The 14451-nt window shown below is 42.4% G+C and overlaps 6 protein-coding genes across 6 annotated transcripts; 4 read left to right on the top strand and 2 right to left on the bottom strand.

Annotated features, from left to right (window-relative positions):
* Nucleotides 1–572: 572 nt before the first annotated feature.
* Nucleotides 573–2671, top strand: LOC133391343 (uncharacterized). The gene is made up of 3 exons (XM_061644972.1): nucleotides 573–1230; nucleotides 1313–1384; nucleotides 1443–2671. Exons 1-3 carry the CDS (start codon nucleotides 833–835, stop codon nucleotides 1534–1536), a joined length of 564 nt encoding a protein of 187 aa, XP_061500956.1. The 5' UTR covers nucleotides 573–832; the 3' UTR covers nucleotides 1537–2671.
* A 1471-nt stretch (nucleotides 2672–4142) lies between these two features.
* LOC1278827 (uncharacterized) lies at nucleotides 4143–5035 on the top strand. Its single transcript, XM_318463.6, has 3 exons — nucleotides 4143–4298; nucleotides 4372–4733; nucleotides 4800–5035. The coding sequence occupies exons 1-3, from the start codon at nucleotides 4161–4163 to the stop codon at nucleotides 4933–4935; spliced, it is 636 nt and encodes a 211-aa protein (XP_318463.6). The 5' UTR covers nucleotides 4143–4160; the 3' UTR covers nucleotides 4936–5035.
* An 81-nt stretch (nucleotides 5036–5116) lies between these two features.
* Nucleotides 5117–11046, top strand: LOC4577282 (uncharacterized). The gene is made up of 8 exons (XM_061650471.1): nucleotides 5117–5270; nucleotides 5350–5475; nucleotides 5548–5705; nucleotides 5773–5883; nucleotides 5941–6070; nucleotides 6515–7236; nucleotides 9652–10608; nucleotides 10702–11046. Exons 1-8 carry the CDS (start codon nucleotides 5136–5138, stop codon nucleotides 10910–10912), a joined length of 2550 nt encoding a protein of 849 aa, XP_061506455.1. The 5' UTR covers nucleotides 5117–5135; the 3' UTR covers nucleotides 10913–11046.
* LOC4577283 (uncharacterized) lies at nucleotides 6488–9568 on the top strand. The gene is made up of 2 exons (XM_318465.6): nucleotides 6488–7236; nucleotides 9224–9568. The coding sequence occupies exons 1-2, from the start codon at nucleotides 6497–6499 to the stop codon at nucleotides 9408–9410; spliced, it is 927 nt and encodes a 308-aa protein (XP_318465.6). The 5' UTR covers nucleotides 6488–6496; the 3' UTR covers nucleotides 9411–9568.
* A 142-nt stretch (nucleotides 11047–11188) lies between the features above and the next one.
* LOC5667438 (uncharacterized) lies at nucleotides 11189–12737 on the bottom strand. The gene is made up of 3 exons (XM_001689070.3): nucleotides 11875–12737; nucleotides 11415–11794; nucleotides 11189–11348 (listed from the first exon to the last, which is right to left on the bottom strand). Exons 1-3 carry the CDS (start codon nucleotides 12016–12018, stop codon nucleotides 11213–11215), a joined length of 660 nt encoding a protein of 219 aa, XP_001689122.3. The 5' UTR covers nucleotides 12019–12737; the 3' UTR covers nucleotides 11189–11212.
* Nucleotides 12738–13215: 478 nt separating this feature from the next.
* On the bottom strand, nucleotides 13216–14354 carry LOC1278828 (uncharacterized). The gene is made up of 3 exons (XM_318467.5): nucleotides 13987–14354; nucleotides 13538–13908; nucleotides 13216–13473 (listed from the first exon to the last, which is right to left on the bottom strand). The coding sequence occupies exons 1-3, from the start codon at nucleotides 14152–14154 to the stop codon at nucleotides 13329–13331; spliced, it is 684 nt and encodes a 227-aa protein (XP_318467.6). The 5' UTR covers nucleotides 14155–14354; the 3' UTR covers nucleotides 13216–13328.
* Nucleotides 14355–14451: the final 97 nt, after the last annotated feature.

A 14451-nucleotide genomic window follows, 5' to 3' on the forward strand; every position in this document is an offset into this window, starting at 1 on the left:
ATGAATTGTGATACATTTCGTGTAATTTATGAATATTAAGGATTTAAAAATATACAGATACACACAAACAAAACAAATCCTGTTGTTCATTTCATCGATGACGCTTGCTTGAAAATAAAACACAATGAAAAATAATCCCCGGCACCCTGGCATAAGGAAGCTGCTTAGGTGCTATTTAGAAAGACCACCTGGAACTTTGATGCTGTTTATCTACTGCAAAAGGCGCATTCAAGTAGCGATCTTTAGCATGCCAAAATTGGCTGCAATATTGACTATTTGGGTATCTAGTGTCTAGTGATAGTTTCTATAATAACATTCTACTAATGATTAATCGATTGATTCAAAGTGAATTGTTAGTAAATCGAGTGAGTTTTCCGTCCGGTCCCGAGCTGCCCGGATAATCGACGTTCTACTGTACTCGATATCCTCGCAATGATTAACGGGATGCTCCTGCATATAATTTTGGCCAGCTGTAACACGCAACAAGCCCATAGTTAGCCATGACCGTGCAGCGCTGCGCACCAGTCCCAGTGTGGTTTAAAGGGAAACAAAAGAACCCGAATGTGCAACGGTAAGTTTTCATTCATAAAAAGACCGGCAAAATTTATCAATGAACGAAAGCGCGCACTTTTGCAACCTGCTACTCGTCCGGTGTAGACGTGCTTCTTTGTACCATTCGTTCGTTCGTGTTCTTGTGTGTCCGTGCGTGTCCAGCGTCCTTTGTCTTTTTGCTAATTTAAAAGGATCAGCTTTTAAAGCCACTTAAAGGGCCATCAAAGAATAGTTGTTGTTTTTAGAGTTTGTAGAAGTTGGTTTTAATTTGTTCCAAAAAATGTACACCATACGCGAGGAAACGTTCGAGCTGGTGAAGGAGGTGGTTCTCAGTGAGGAGGATCTATCCGCATGCGGTGCGCTGGTGCCATCGAAGCTTACAGGCCATATAGTGTGGAAAGACCACCGAATGCTGGATTCCGTGAATGAAATGTTGGCTGAGCTCAGATTGACGGACGATCTTTCCAAGCTTCTGTTTGCACGCTCGGTGGCGTCTGGCGCGACTTTTGCCCCTGAATTGTCACCAACCGATTCGGATGGGTCGAGCAGCTACTCGCTCTTCAGCAGTGGCTCTTCCGAGCTGGATAACGAAAACATGAGGATGGTGTGGAACGAACTGGCCAGCGATGATACCCAACAGGACGGGTGCGAATTCTGCACCATCGAACCGAGTGATAGGTAAAAGGCGCTTGTCGAACGCGAGTGGAAATAGCATTACTTATTATTTTTTCTCTCTCTCTCTCTCTGTTTTTTTTTCTAGACAATTCTATGTCAAGCATCAGACTTATGTAAACGGAAAGCTCTGCTGTCCTGTACTTGCGGCTTGGGAAATGTTAGTACGCTTAAATAATTTATATATGTTTTTCTATAACGCATTTCTTTGCTTGCAGATCTCAACGTGACACAGCGGCTAAAAAAATTGCCATTAAAGAATATGGAATGTGTTTTAAAACCACCCAGCAGCAAAAGTGCAGCAAAAACTGAAAACCTCAAAATTGTGCTTTTTTCAAGATTCCGACATTTTTATATTCATTATTTTATTTCACATATGGCTGTTGGTTAGTCAAAGGTTCTAACTTTTGTAGGATTAAGCATTTTTTTATTGTACTTAGCAAAATGTAACACCATGTTCCTTATTTATTTTAAAAATTTCTCACAATGTTCGTAAAATTGAACCAATCGATATTTGCTAGGCAATTTTTTTTAATATTCACTTCCAAGTTAATGATCTTAAACTCCTGTGAATTGAAAAGTATAAAATGAATTATATATTTATACAAGTAAAAGTAAAATAATCCTTCTTTACAGTACAAACTACAAATACAAACTAACAAGGTTAGGGTAGTTTAAGGATGATAGAAAGGGTAAACAAGTTAGATAGGGGGTTTTTTAACCATATTGTTATACGATATTGAAGGTTAGTGTTGGTGAAGAGCAAACAATCAAATTCGATACATTAGTTTTCAAGACATTAATACGTATCATAAAATGGAAATTATAAATCAATCGCTACAATATAGTTAAAATAGTACAAAGGTAAACAATTAGAAAAGGGTATTATCTAGAGGTCTTTAGAATTGTAGAATGATACAGGATGAAAAGAGCATCCTTCTGTCATGAGCGATATAATCAACAATCAAAATATAGTAGATTAAAATAAGTTTTCTTATGTAAGTAAACCAATTTTGTAACACTTTTCAACAAGGATAGCATGTTTTTTTAATTGTAAACGTTAAAGTTGTTGTTTTTGTGTTATTATTTACCTCTCTCAACCATTTAAGGCAAGTGATTTCTTGATGGAAGCTTGCAAATTGAAGAAAAAAAAACACACACGCACGCGTAAACTGCAATGGACTCTTGAATAGTTTAAATGTACTTCGGCTGCAAAAAAGCAAGTGTTAAAATGTTTAGAATCGATTTTTTCTGTAATAAATGTCAGTTATAACAGAGTTTGTACAGGGGTTATGTCAATTTAGTGATGAAAATTTTAAATTTGAGATTACATACATGCCCAAGATCCAATGAAGTAAAAAGAGCGAATTTTCTATTAGCATAAAACATGTTAAAAACGCTCTAGCCATGCTACAAAATCGAGCAGTGACGTTGAATAAAAAGCAAATAGTAGAGTTTATTCTCATTTTTAAATAAAATATTTGTTGAAATAATTTATACAACTTTTACAAGTTTTCTTCTGATCTACAATAAAATATTTGGTCCTGAATCTAATTAATTTAACACTTATCATCACTATACTAGTTCTACTAAATTTCCAACGCTATTTCCTGCGCTAATTCCTACGCTGAATTCCTACACTATTCATACGCTGCACATTTACTTCCGGCTATGGTTTATCGTATGGAAATGGAATTGTATCGGTTATAGACCTGGACCAGGTCCAAATGTCGTTTCGAATCTGAATCCGGAACAGTTTCTGGTACTGTTCCTGATATAATTGAAATCGGGAGCTATTTCCGAATCAGCATGGGTTCATGATCGCTTCCAGGACCGGTATGTGTTAAGTATCAGTTCCAGGGTTTGTTAATGGTAGGTTCCAGCACCGGTATGGGTTCATGATCAGTTCCTGGATATGTATGACAAGTATTATTTCCTGAACCGGGTTGGGGTCAGTATTAGTGTTGAGAGATTCAGGATTTGGAAGATTCGAAGATTCAATCCCTAGAAGGATTCGATCGGATCCCGTTTGTAGGATTTAAATCCATAAAAGATTCCTTTGCGATTCTGATTGTGATTCGATTGGGATTCGTTTGCGATTCGATTGGGATTCGTTTGGGATTTGATTGGGATTCTGATTGGGTTTGCTTTTCTTTGGGAATGGGATTCGTGAGCGATTCGAATGGGATTCTGTTTGAGTTTGGGATTGCAATTCGATTGGGATTCTGATTGTGATTGTGTTTGCGATTCGATTGGGATTCTGATTGCATTTGGGATTCTGATTGCGATTGCGATTGGGATTGCGAGGTTCAGTAACCAGGTTCAGGACCGGTATCCTAATACCAGTAGTTCTTGAACCAGAAAAAGTGATGTATTGGTGTCAGGACCGGTATGGCTTTGGTTTTGGGTCTGTTAAGGGGTCGTCCTAAGTACATAATTTTAATTGAGTTTCGAGACCATTGCTTTCAGTGTACCTTTTACAGTTAAGGAGATCTTTTAAATCTAGTTGCGTAGCCCTGTAACCTGGCCACATTAACTAGTCATAGAAATTATATTGAAGCTTGCTTTTCGCATTACGATTTGTGTAACTTGACTGGATTAAATTTCGTATGTTAGAATTCATTTGAAGCAAAAAGAAAAAATAATTTAAAACATGCAATTTTTCTTATCGATCTGCCTGTTGCATAGAAGGAAACGGTTTGTGATTTGAACGTTCCGCTTTATGTTCCAGCCACATGGTGCCACAGGGCATTTCTAATGGGTCCACATCACACTCTGACAGTGATTTTCAATTGCAATGTGCAATATTTAGCACCTGCATTAACGCTGCTAGACACATAACGGTACTGCTGCAAAAAGCTTGCCATGCAGCCTGTACTTTCCTCGCGACTGTAGCTCATTTTAGTTGCACTGTGAACATCTGTACGATCAGTACCATGTGGGGAGAACGTTGGTACCTAGTCCTTCTCGTACTATCCCCTCTGATGCTGTGGCGTTACGCAGCATCATCATCCTTCACCATGGAACGCCAAGAACGAGCCGCGCTTGTGTTTCCCCGGGGCAGTTCAATGGGTGTAAGTGACCCATTGAAGGCCCATTCAGGACAGTTCGGTTCGGTTTATTAAAGTATCTCGACTTATGTCCCAGTACCTTTTAGCCATCGCCATCCCACTGCTCGTGCCGGGTCGGAACATCTATCTCTCGCACAACTTCGAAGCGAACTACGGTGTTCCATCGAACGAGACGCAGTACTTTCTCTGGTATCAGCGCTTTAAGGATAGCGGTTTTAACATCACCAAAGCGATCGCAACGAATCGACGGCGACGCAGCAGTGCGACTCAGCAGCCTGGGCTGAGCCGACGCTACTTCTACGATCAGCTCGAGGAGCGCATGGAGCTGTACGGGTTCAATGCGACCGGTTGCATGGAGCGGCTCATTTGCGAGATGTCGGAACTGCCACTCCACGAGCATAATGGTGTGTTTGGTGATGTGCTGAGTGTGATCTTCAGGTAGGATTGGTTTGTATCAAAACTTTTCGGAAAACGTGAAAAAGCTATTTGTTTACTATTTTCCAGGCCATCGTCTTCCGTTCGCGAACCACTGGCCATGTCGTACTACGAGGCCGAATCGCGAGGAACCATTGAGGGATGCCACCGATATCGGGCATTTTGCCGTACAGATCTGCTCGGACTGGTATCAACTGTGCTGTAGTGCGGGCCACCGTCACGTTCCCATTTCTTTGCTCTCTGTCTGTGGCTAAGCGCGCTTTGAACTCTCCAAAACGGGAAGACAATAAAATCGGTTAATTTAATTAGAGCTTCAAGCATCAGCGTTTTGTTTCTGTTGATAGGCCGAAAAATGTGTTGCAGTGGATTTGGAATGTTTAGTCGTGCTTAACGCTACCGAGCAGGATGATCACGCTTTATCGCTGGCTAGTGATGTTGGCCGTACTGTCGATCGCGCTTAGTGACGGTGCTGCCCCGGAGCATGACGTTGTGAAGAGCCGCCAGAAACGTATCGTGTTCCCACTAAACGCTGCTATCGGTGTAAGGCGGAATACGTTTGGGAGTGTGAATCAAGTTTACAAAAAAAATTAAATTAATGAATTGTCTCTACTTCTACTAGATCATTTTTGCCATTGCCGTACCGCTAGGCATACCGAGCAGGAACATCTTTATGTCGTACAATTTTGAGGGCAACTACAACAGTCCGCAAGATGCCAACGTCTTCACCGAGGGGTTCGGTAACTACGTAAGTACTGGCTGTTTTTTTATGTGTGATCCAGTGAAAATTTCTTCAATTTTTGGTTATTTCTTACGTCAGATAAAAGGTATCGTGGAACCACTCACCGCACCATCCGCCCCGGTAGAGCAGTATGGTATTAGAAAGCGAAGTACGCAAGAGGGTGTGACTCGGCCCAAGATCACACCGCAAGTAACACGAAGGCAGATGTACAAAATGCTCCAGAAACAGCTTCAGGGGTATGGTTTTGTTTAAAAGAACATTATTACTACATTCCCACATACTAATTCTTTATGCCATTTACAGCCAACACTATCATGGAAAGAAATGTCTGAAGCGCATGATTTGTGAAGCGGCATTGCATCCCTTCAGTGAAGCTAATGGCGTTGTTGGAGACATAATGCAGATACTGTTGAGGTAGGGAATTCGTATTCAGTGCTCAAACGGATCTAACATAGGTTACATATATTGCAGTCCCTCGACTTCAATGGATGAATTGCTGCCGAAGGAGTATTTAATCGCGGAAGTTGCCGGACAGAATGGATCGTGCGACGAGTATCGACAAGACTGCCCAAAGGATCCGCTTGAGATTGTTAGTGTTTTGTTTGAATAAATATTTTATGTACGCATATACCTGTTTGTTTAATTTGTTATCAGTATTAAGACACCTCTTTCCGAAGTTAATAATTAATCTGGGGTCTATATTCCTGCGCCCTATATAATCCGGGGTCTATTGTGGGCTTTCCTTTTTTCACATTTTGATTTAAAGCTTTATACTTGTCACTTCTAGAGAGCCAATATGTTCTCTCTAAAAAGAGCTCAGTTCTCGGTGACCTATTTAAGGAAATATGTCAGCGGTTCAGAATTGACGTCGAATGCTCTGAAGATAAAAACAGTAACGCGTGAAAGGTGCCAAAAACCAGCGACCATAACGGAATTAATTAGATCAAAATTTCACTAGCGACGGAAAAACAACGATCTATTCTATCAAACGTATCGATGAAAGACAGTTACCGTCTAGCGTTCAAACATGTGCAACGTACTCCAGTGGCTACATGTTATCCTGCCCTTGTTGGTGGTACCGTTTGCCGCCAGCGAGAACACAACCGATCACGATGGCCCGCTGCAAGAGGAGGGACGTCTGCTGATCCGTGGCAAACCTGTGCTAGTGTATCCGGCAACGGCGCCCACCCGTCACCAGCTGATCGGTGGTATCGGTGTGCCTGTGCAAGGAATTCCTCACTCGGTCGTGTTTGGCTGGGTGTTGAAGGCACAGTACTATCTACCGAGCGTGCCAGGGAACTACGAGCCGATCAATCTCGAGAACTGGAACGAAAGCCGGCGTGCGTTTCCCGATCGTACACGCCGATCGATCGAACGCTATGAGGTGGATAATGTACGCATTCGGGTGGAACCACTGCCGTTGAAAGATGTTACGAGCAATGCGGCACATGGCGACGATGATTACTACGACGAAGAGTTACAGGACGAGTTCAGCGATCATGAACAAGTAGTGCCTGGGGAGGGGCAGATGAATTCTGATGATGGAGAGCCTAAGGATTCTCCGGGCGAGGCGGAAACGAACGCACATCCGGAAGATTATAATGTGCCCAACGGGAGATGGATGGTGTATAAGGCGATGGAAGGTCTTAGCACTGGATATGGTTATGGCGGTAGGGCCTGTGTGTTGCGGAGCATTTGTGAAGCGGCTGATGTGCAATTTACCCACACCGGAGGAGTGTTTGCGGAGCTGCTACACATCATGTTTAGGTGAGTGCTAGGGGGAATTAGTGTTTTGAGTGTGTATATCTAATATAATGTAGTAATCTAGTACATCGTGATATTCTACAATGGATGTCAATCAATTTCGTGTATAAAACTGCTCAACTTACCATAATACCTCGGAATGACAGTGGACAGATGATCGGATATTCATCAGCATTTTACTTGAAGAGCTCATGATCCAAGACTCCCTCACTATAACTCGTCTGTGGCCAGAAATTCAATCTTTTTTAAGGAATTTAAATTTTATAATAAAATGCCAAGGTCAATTAGTTCTGTTGGGCCGCTGTTTAAGTTCAGAATAAGATGTGCTAGTTATGTTAAAAGTAGGGTCGTTTAATTGGTAGTGTTGTTTAGTGTAGTTTTTCATGTAAATTAGTAGATACTTCGACTGACAGCTGTTTGATGATGATGATGTTTTTTTTTAACTTTTTATTTTTTGCTCTCATGAGATTACTTCTTTTTGTTATGGAAAACATAAGAATAATAATAATAATAATAATAATTATATTATTATTATTATTATTAATAATAATAATAATAATAATAATAATAATAATAATAATAATAATAATAATAATAATAATAATAATTAAAGATAATATATTTATTTAAATATCAATATATAAAAATAAAAATATGAGTACTTAATAAATTTAAAAGATGTATGTGACGAATGGTATGGGAGATCCAGGGTTCCCGGCTACAGGGATCGCCACGGAATGTCTCTTGGCATGGCCCACCTAGCCGAGGTGTGGAGTTAGTCGTGTTATGGGGGGTTTCGGTGTCGCCTATGTGGCCTGCTTCTCACATGTGACCTGTGCATGCTTGCTAATATCCACATTCGTTTCTGTATTTATATTTTGTTTGTAACATTTAATTGACCCATTATCGCTAGATTATTCGTCTATCTCAATCCTGCGAAGGGGTATGAGGTGGGACACATCATCATCATCATCATCACCTTTTTTCTGTTGAAAATGATGTAAGTGGAACATAGTTTGTTGTACCCACGATATGACACGATTTCAACAGTTTTGCAGTCCACAGCCTGAAATTCAATTTCAACTCGCCCAAACTACAGATGTAGGAATGCTGTTAGTTTTGGCATATTTCTGTTAATGAATCAAATCGATCTTATTTACATTTTTAGTAAGTCTTACATTCCAAAAAGCTTCTTCTTCCACTTCCACGCCAGAAAGCGTGTATCCGCCTATTGTATGTTCAAATTTAAGTTTGAATTCTCATACTCAGAGGCTTACTTTCGCTTGTTTACAATTCTAATATGTAGAGTCATATGATTGTCTTATAAATAAATGGGTTGAAACATAGCAATAGAATGAAGGTGCCTTTCATGGCCATAGTTTGAAGATTTAAATGAAGATTTTAATAGTAGAAAATTTGTATGTAAACATACAACTATATTCAATGTAAGTATTAATTAATTATTAATTAATTAAGTATTTATTTTTGAAACATTATCGTTAGCACAATTATGTAGATTGTAGTTAGATGGTAGGAAGCAAGGCATTCAGGACCTCATCCTTTACATTAATTCCTAGTTTTCAACCCACTCGAAGGTCCTGTCGATTATACAAATTCAACAGATTATAAAGTTCGCATTTAAATTTCGAAGTTCTGATCATATCTTTCAAACAACATCATCTCTCTCTCTCTCTTAATAGCCTTAGCTAATCAGCCATTTACGTGTCAAAAGTTTGCTTTACACGAAGTAGATGCCGCTATTTTCATAATAAAACAAAATATGAGGAATATGTTATTGCATCTGAGTGCAGACTTCGTCAAGATATATACTTTTTTCGCTCCTCTTACTATTGCTACATTTTTTTCATTCTGTTAATTCAGTTAATGTTATAGGCGTATTTTTACTATAGCTGTGTTCTATTATTTATTTCAATTGCTTCACAAACTCAATCTTTTTACTTGTTTTTTTTATATTTTTTTTATTTTTCAGTCCCTCTACTACAAAAGAACTAATCTCGGAGCACCGGGACAATGAGTACTTCCGGGCAGAACAGTTAGGCCGAGCCGGAGCACCCTGTTCTAAGCTATTCCACGAATGTTCCACTTCCCTGCTGGACATGTTCTCCGGTGTGCATGATCTTCACCCAGCAGCAGCATCATCGTTCGAGCCCAAATAACATCACTGACATCAGTAACTTTCACTTCCAGTACAGTTCTGCCTGCCGTACTACGGTACATGAGAAAGTCTCAGCCTCGATGTGACACCGTTTACACAACACAAGTGACCAATAAAGTAATATAAATAGCTACGTATTCATATCGCACTTCTTTTACTTCGGCTTTGCCACCATTCTAATGCAAAAGAGGTCATGCAATACAAAGTAAGTCGAACGGCTGGATACATTCTGCCCTCAACAGGCTCACCCCTCGCCGCTCCGAGCGAGAAACACCGCACTGCAAGGTGCTTAATCTATCACGGCAAGGTGCTAACACGGGATGGCAAGTACTTGTTAGTCAGCCTAAAAAGGAAGCCTCTTCTTGGGGTGCTCGCAACCGTGGCAATCATTTCAAACCATTTGCTCCGCTTCGGTTTCGTGTGCGCGTGTGGCGATCGTTCGCGTTGCAACGCAGATCTACATTCCGTTTACTCCACGTAATTCCAACGCTCAAAATCGTTCACCCTTGCAGGATGGCACGGCGGATGGAGCTCAGCTACGTTCTCGGAGTGCTGTTGCTTCCGCTCGGGATGGCCGACTTCATACCCTGGCTGATCGTGCCGGAAACGGCCCCAACACGCCATCAGCTGATCAGCGGCATCGGTATCCCCGTCGGCACGCCGGAATCCATCACGAGCGGCTGGGTCATGAAGGCGCAGTACTTCCTTCCCACCAAGGTGGACGACCTGAAGCCACAGCTGTGGGACAACTGGAACGACAGTCGGCGGGCCCTTGCTAGGCGCGATCTTTCCGGGCTGCACGTTCCGGTAACGCAGCTTCCGATCGGTCACGCGGGACACGAGCGCTACGTGGTGGACAGTGTGCCGGTGCGCGAGGAACCGCTCGACAGCTCCAACGAAGAGGAGTTTGACGACGGGGACGACAGCTACTGGAAGGATCCGGAGGATGAGCAGATTTTGCAGCAATCGGGCGAGGATGGGCTGCGGTGGCCGGCGGCCAAGGAAATCGATCCATCCCAGCTCGACGGCTACAGTGCGGAACAGTCCCGCTGGACCACGTACAAGGCGATGGAAAAGTTGAGCGAAGGTTACGGTTTACCGGGCCGTGCGTGTGTACTGCGCAGTGTTTGTGAATCCGCGGCGGCACCGTTTACCCACACTGGCGGTATCTTCGCTGAGTTGTTGCATATCGTTTTTACGTGAGTTATTCAACGCTGTGTGTTTGTCTGTGGTTCAGGAGGACAATGTTATAATGTGTATACCTTTATGGTTGTTTTCCATGATCATCTCAGCCCCTCAAGCACCGAGGAACCACTGTCGGAGCATCGGGACAACGAGTACTTTCGGGCGGAACAGCTCGGACGTACCGGGGCACCCTGTGAACGTATCTTTCCCGAGTGCGTACACTCGCTGCTGGACATCTTTACCGGAGTGCATGATGGGGAAACGAACACGATGCGATTGCTACACGACGAGGTGCAAGCCTATCTTATGCGGAAGTGAGTGTTTTTGAGGGCACTGCAACGAACGCTCACGCAGACTCACGCTGTCAGAAACATTTACTAGTCATGTTTCGGGTATCTTTCCGCATTAAATGTAAGAGCTTCTCTTTTTTTGAGCGTAATAAACTAATTTTACTTCTTCATCTTGTAAGACTTATTTTGGAATACTTTTTTATACCTAATCTTCATCAAAATCTATTGTTAGATGAACTTGACATTGAGATCTTCACTTTGATTCGGATATTTTTACACAATACTGAAGGTGAATAACTCATGCTTGTAATGTTATCACTCATTTATTTCATAAAATCAGACTTATCGCCTCCAACGGATCCTTGGGGCAGTATCTACTATACTTGACACAGTTTTCTCGCTTTCCGCTTTCCTCAGCGTGATAAAACTCACTAGGCAGTCCCTCGTTGTATGATCCGGAGGGCCTGTAATTTAATTTAAGAATTTAAATACACTTCACAAAAGTCACACCTTTGATAAGAAATACGCACGTAAACACAAGCTGCAACAGATCGCCGACTATTCCGTTCCCATCGCGCACCGGGTGTTTGGCCAGCTCGCAGATCATGCGGAGTATACACTTCTTTCCGTCATACCCGTGCCGATTAAGGTTGAGCTCAATCATTCGATATACCTTTTTGCGTGTAAATCCTGCTGTTGCTGTTGTTGCTGCTGCTGTGGTACGTATTGACCGCTTGTCCTCAGCCGCTTCGCCCTCTTCCGGGTGTATTTGATCGTTGTCCACCTTCTTCAGCACGCCCTGGGTAAAATCGCTCGCCTTTCCGGGCATGCCATAGTTTGCCTCGAAATTGTACGCCAAAAAGATGTTCCTATCTGGTATGAGCAGTGGTACGGAAAGGGCAAACAAGATCTGAAAAAAAAAATCGAACGAACGTATTGTTGTTTCATTCCCTATTTTTGAGTTCGTACATCAATATTCTACACACTTACCCCAGTTGCACTATCGGATGTGAATACCAACGTTCGCTTGTGACGATCTTGCAGTCGCCCCGTCACGCCTGGCTGCAGCTCGACAGAGAGGGCTTCCAGCGAGCATGCGGCCAACGCTAGACACGCGATAAAGTTTGATTTCATCTTACACGCACAATATTTCACTGCTGTTTCACGGTTCAGCGCTTGTGGTGAAATAAATGTCTCGGCAACGTGTTAACGCCCGGCCCATTGGAAAAGTACTTTTTTTCGTACCGTACATTAACGCTTTTTACCAATTATCATTCCCCAACAGTAAGCGTGTCAAGTGAGGAAGCAGAGGGCAACGGTTTACTTTTTTCCTTTTTTCCAACCGGTGTGTGTCGGCCGGATGTTGTGGATGTTGTATATGAAGAGATTCCGATCAAGATAACTTGTATCTAGTACATCTTCTTCTTTTTTGACACATTCTAACCATCATTGGTTATCATGGTTTGGTAAGTACTGCGGGAAATTATCTTTGACACAGCATGAAAGCCTGTAATTCATCAGTTCAGTCAGTTCATCAATCGAATCACGTCTGGTAAATGCCTGCACAATTACCATTAGATCACTCGAACCGCACCAAGCAATCATAAGACAATATTTTACAATATTATTGTACTGTAGCAAAGCACTTTTTATGCTAAACTGTCTACTAAACTCTCCTAAGTAGGCCATTCTATTTTTTCAAATAGCAATGCATATCCTTCACCTTGCACGATGCACCCATGCACTGACCAACAGAACAACTCTGATCTGGTGGGTGTATTCAGCGACGGTTAAACTAAAACTAGCCACAGACTACCTGTGCTAAAAACTCGGCCAGTTCGTTCGCCACCTGTTTACCACCAGATGGCCATTTCAATCTGCTTTGTTGTTCAAATGGGTGTTAATTTCTTCACCATTCGTTTGGGAATTTAGTCGCGTGATAAGTTTTCAGCGATCGTAAACAACTGCGGCGTTGATGCGAAGCGTTGGCAAGCGTTCTAATGTTAGTGTAATATTAGCAATTTCCGATTATATCTGTTGAACAGGTGCTGTACTGTACTGGTCGCTTATCTTATGAAACTCATTATTCTCGGGAAATTAAAAAAAAAGAAAAAATGTGTCTTTTTGGTTATCTTATGTATCCTCCTATCCGAGCTTATCATTAAGTTTATATTGTCAGGAAATCAAAGACCTTTCGATTCGTAACACCTTTCCCACATTTCTGAAGGAATATTTGATATAGTAATAAGGTGATATATATTCGAAAACACATTTAAAATTGCAGAAATATGTATAAAATCAAATTATTTAGAAATTTGTTTGCATTGAAACTTCAAATCATTTATATCCAAAACATGGTTAATTAAGAAATTATTCAATGTTTTACATTTATTACGTAGAAATCAGTCATATTAGCAACAATCCCGTTTGATAACGTTTCCCATTTATCGCTTCAACCCAATCGTCACCAAATCGATGGGGCTTGTCGGACAGTGAGCTTGGTATTTGGTGCAGTCTCGTTCGTCGCGCCCCAGCTGTTCCGCTCGTTTGAACTCACTCGGCAGATTTTCGTCTTTCGACAGCGATGGTCTACAAACAAAAACGAACACAAACGTTAAACCAAGCCACATGAATTGCGCTTAACAATCCTCACGTAAATATTAACTGCAGCAAATCGCCGAGCACTCCATTCTCGTGAGCCAGTGGCGCTTCGGCCAGATCGCATATCATCCGTAGTATACACCGCTTGCCGGCGAATCCATATCGCTGCAGATTCAGCTCGATCGTGCGGTAGAACTTTTTCCTACTAATGCTGGATCGTTTCGGAACGGGTGCGGCCGAGGCTGAGATGTCACGCGTTTTCCGTGCCTCGGCCTCGTGTATCTGATCGTTGTCGCCCTTCTTTAGGATGCCCTGCGTAAAGTCCGTACTGTCCGTCGGCATGTTGTAGTTGGCTTCGAAGTTATATGACATGAAAATGTTCCGTCCGGTGATTACCAGCGGTATGGACAGGGCAAATAGGACCTAGAACGAAACAAACCCCCATTTGGAGATGTTAGTACACGCAATAATGTCACCACCATCATCACTTGCAGAGCTTACCCCGGAACAGCTGTTAAACGTGTACACAAGCGTACGTTTCGAGCGGCCGTGCCCGGTGGAAACGATCTCCCTCGTTGCACTTTCATTCCTGTTCGCCTGTATGCAGCAAACCCACAGCATAAGTAAGGCCCAAAGCGCCAAGGGCTTCCGGTGCGGCCAAAGCTTCATTGCTGTCGCACGACCGTACGGATGACCGGACGGTGACTGATCGGGTCCGTTAGTCCGGTGCTTCGCTTAACCAGATACTACTGATTCTAATCGCACTAGCCTGCTCTCACTATGATCTGTTGATTTTAATGGTAAATGTGCAGCCTTTTGTGCATTAATTTTCACCTCCGGTAGGACGTCAGCGGCCCCGTCCGGGTGAACGTCCACGGGGGTATGCAGTGGCCCCATTGTGGCGCCTTCAACATTAGCATTAGCTGGACCTGGTTTGGATGGGGTAGAATTAGCAAGGGCGTTGTG

The sequence above is a fragment of the Anopheles gambiae genome, chromosome 2, assembly GCF_943734735.2.
Source record: "Anopheles gambiae chromosome 2, idAnoGambNW_F1_1, whole genome shotgun sequence".
NCBI lineage: Eukaryota > Metazoa > Arthropoda > Insecta > Diptera > Culicidae > Anopheles > Anopheles gambiae.

Coding starts and splice junctions, on each gene's coding strand:
- LOC133391343 (XM_061644972.1), top strand. CDS start 833: ATGTACACCATACGCGAGGAAACGTTCGAGCTGGTGAAGGAGGTGGTT. Junction 1,231..1,312: donor ACCATCGAACCGAGTGATAG/GTAAAAGGCGCT, acceptor TTTTTTTTCTAG/ACAATTCTATGTCAAGCATC. Junction 1,385..1,442: donor GTACTTGCGGCTTGGGAAAT/GTTAGTACGCTT, acceptor CTTTGCTTGCAG/ATCTCAACGTGACACAGCGG.
- LOC1278827 (XM_318463.6), top strand. CDS start 4,161: ATGTGGGGAGAACGTTGGTACCTAGTCCTTCTCGTACTATCCCCTCTG. Junction 4,299..4,371: donor CCCGGGGCAGTTCAATGGGT/GTAAGTGACCCA, acceptor CTTATGTCCCAG/TACCTTTTAGCCATCGCCAT. Junction 4,734..4,799: donor GTGCTGAGTGTGATCTTCAG/GTAGGATTGGTT, acceptor ACTATTTTCCAG/GCCATCGTCTTCCGTTCGCG.
- LOC1278828 (XM_318467.5), bottom strand. CDS start 14,154: ATGAAGCTTTGGCCGCACCGGAAGCCCTTGGCGCTTTGGGCCTTACTT. Junction 13,909..13,986: donor CGTTTAACAGCTGTTCCGGG/GTAAGCTCTGCA, acceptor GTTTCGTTCTAG/GTCCTATTTGCCCTGTCCAT. Junction 13,474..13,537: donor TTGCTGCAGTTAATATTTAC/GTGAGGATTGTT, acceptor TTTTGTTTGTAG/ACCATCGCTGTCGAAAGACG.
- LOC5667438 (XM_001689070.3), bottom strand. CDS start 12,018: ATGAAATCAAACTTTATCGCGTGTCTAGCGTTGGCCGCATGCTCGCTG. Junction 11,795..11,874: donor CATCCGATAGTGCAACTGGG/GTAAGTGTGTAG, acceptor TTTTTTTTTCAG/ATCTTGTTTGCCCTTTCCGT. Junction 11,349..11,414: donor CTGTTGCAGCTTGTGTTTAC/GTGCGTATTTCT, acceptor ATTAAATTACAG/GCCCTCCGGATCATACAACG.
- LOC4577282 (XM_061650471.1), top strand. CDS start 5,136: ATGATCACGCTTTATCGCTGGCTAGTGATGTTGGCCGTACTGTCGATC. Junction 5,706..5,772: donor CTCCAGAAACAGCTTCAGGG/GTATGGTTTTGT, acceptor TGCCATTTACAG/CCAACACTATCATGGAAAGA. Junction 7,237..9,651: donor CTGCTACACATCATGTTTAG/GTGAGTGCTAGG, acceptor TGCCCTCAACAG/GCTCACCCCTCGCCGCTCCG.
- LOC4577283 (XM_318465.6), top strand. CDS start 6,497: ATGTGCAACGTACTCCAGTGGCTACATGTTATCCTGCCCTTGTTGGTG. Junction 7,237..9,223: donor CTGCTACACATCATGTTTAG/GTGAGTGCTAGG, acceptor TTTATTTTTCAG/TCCCTCTACTACAAAAGAAC.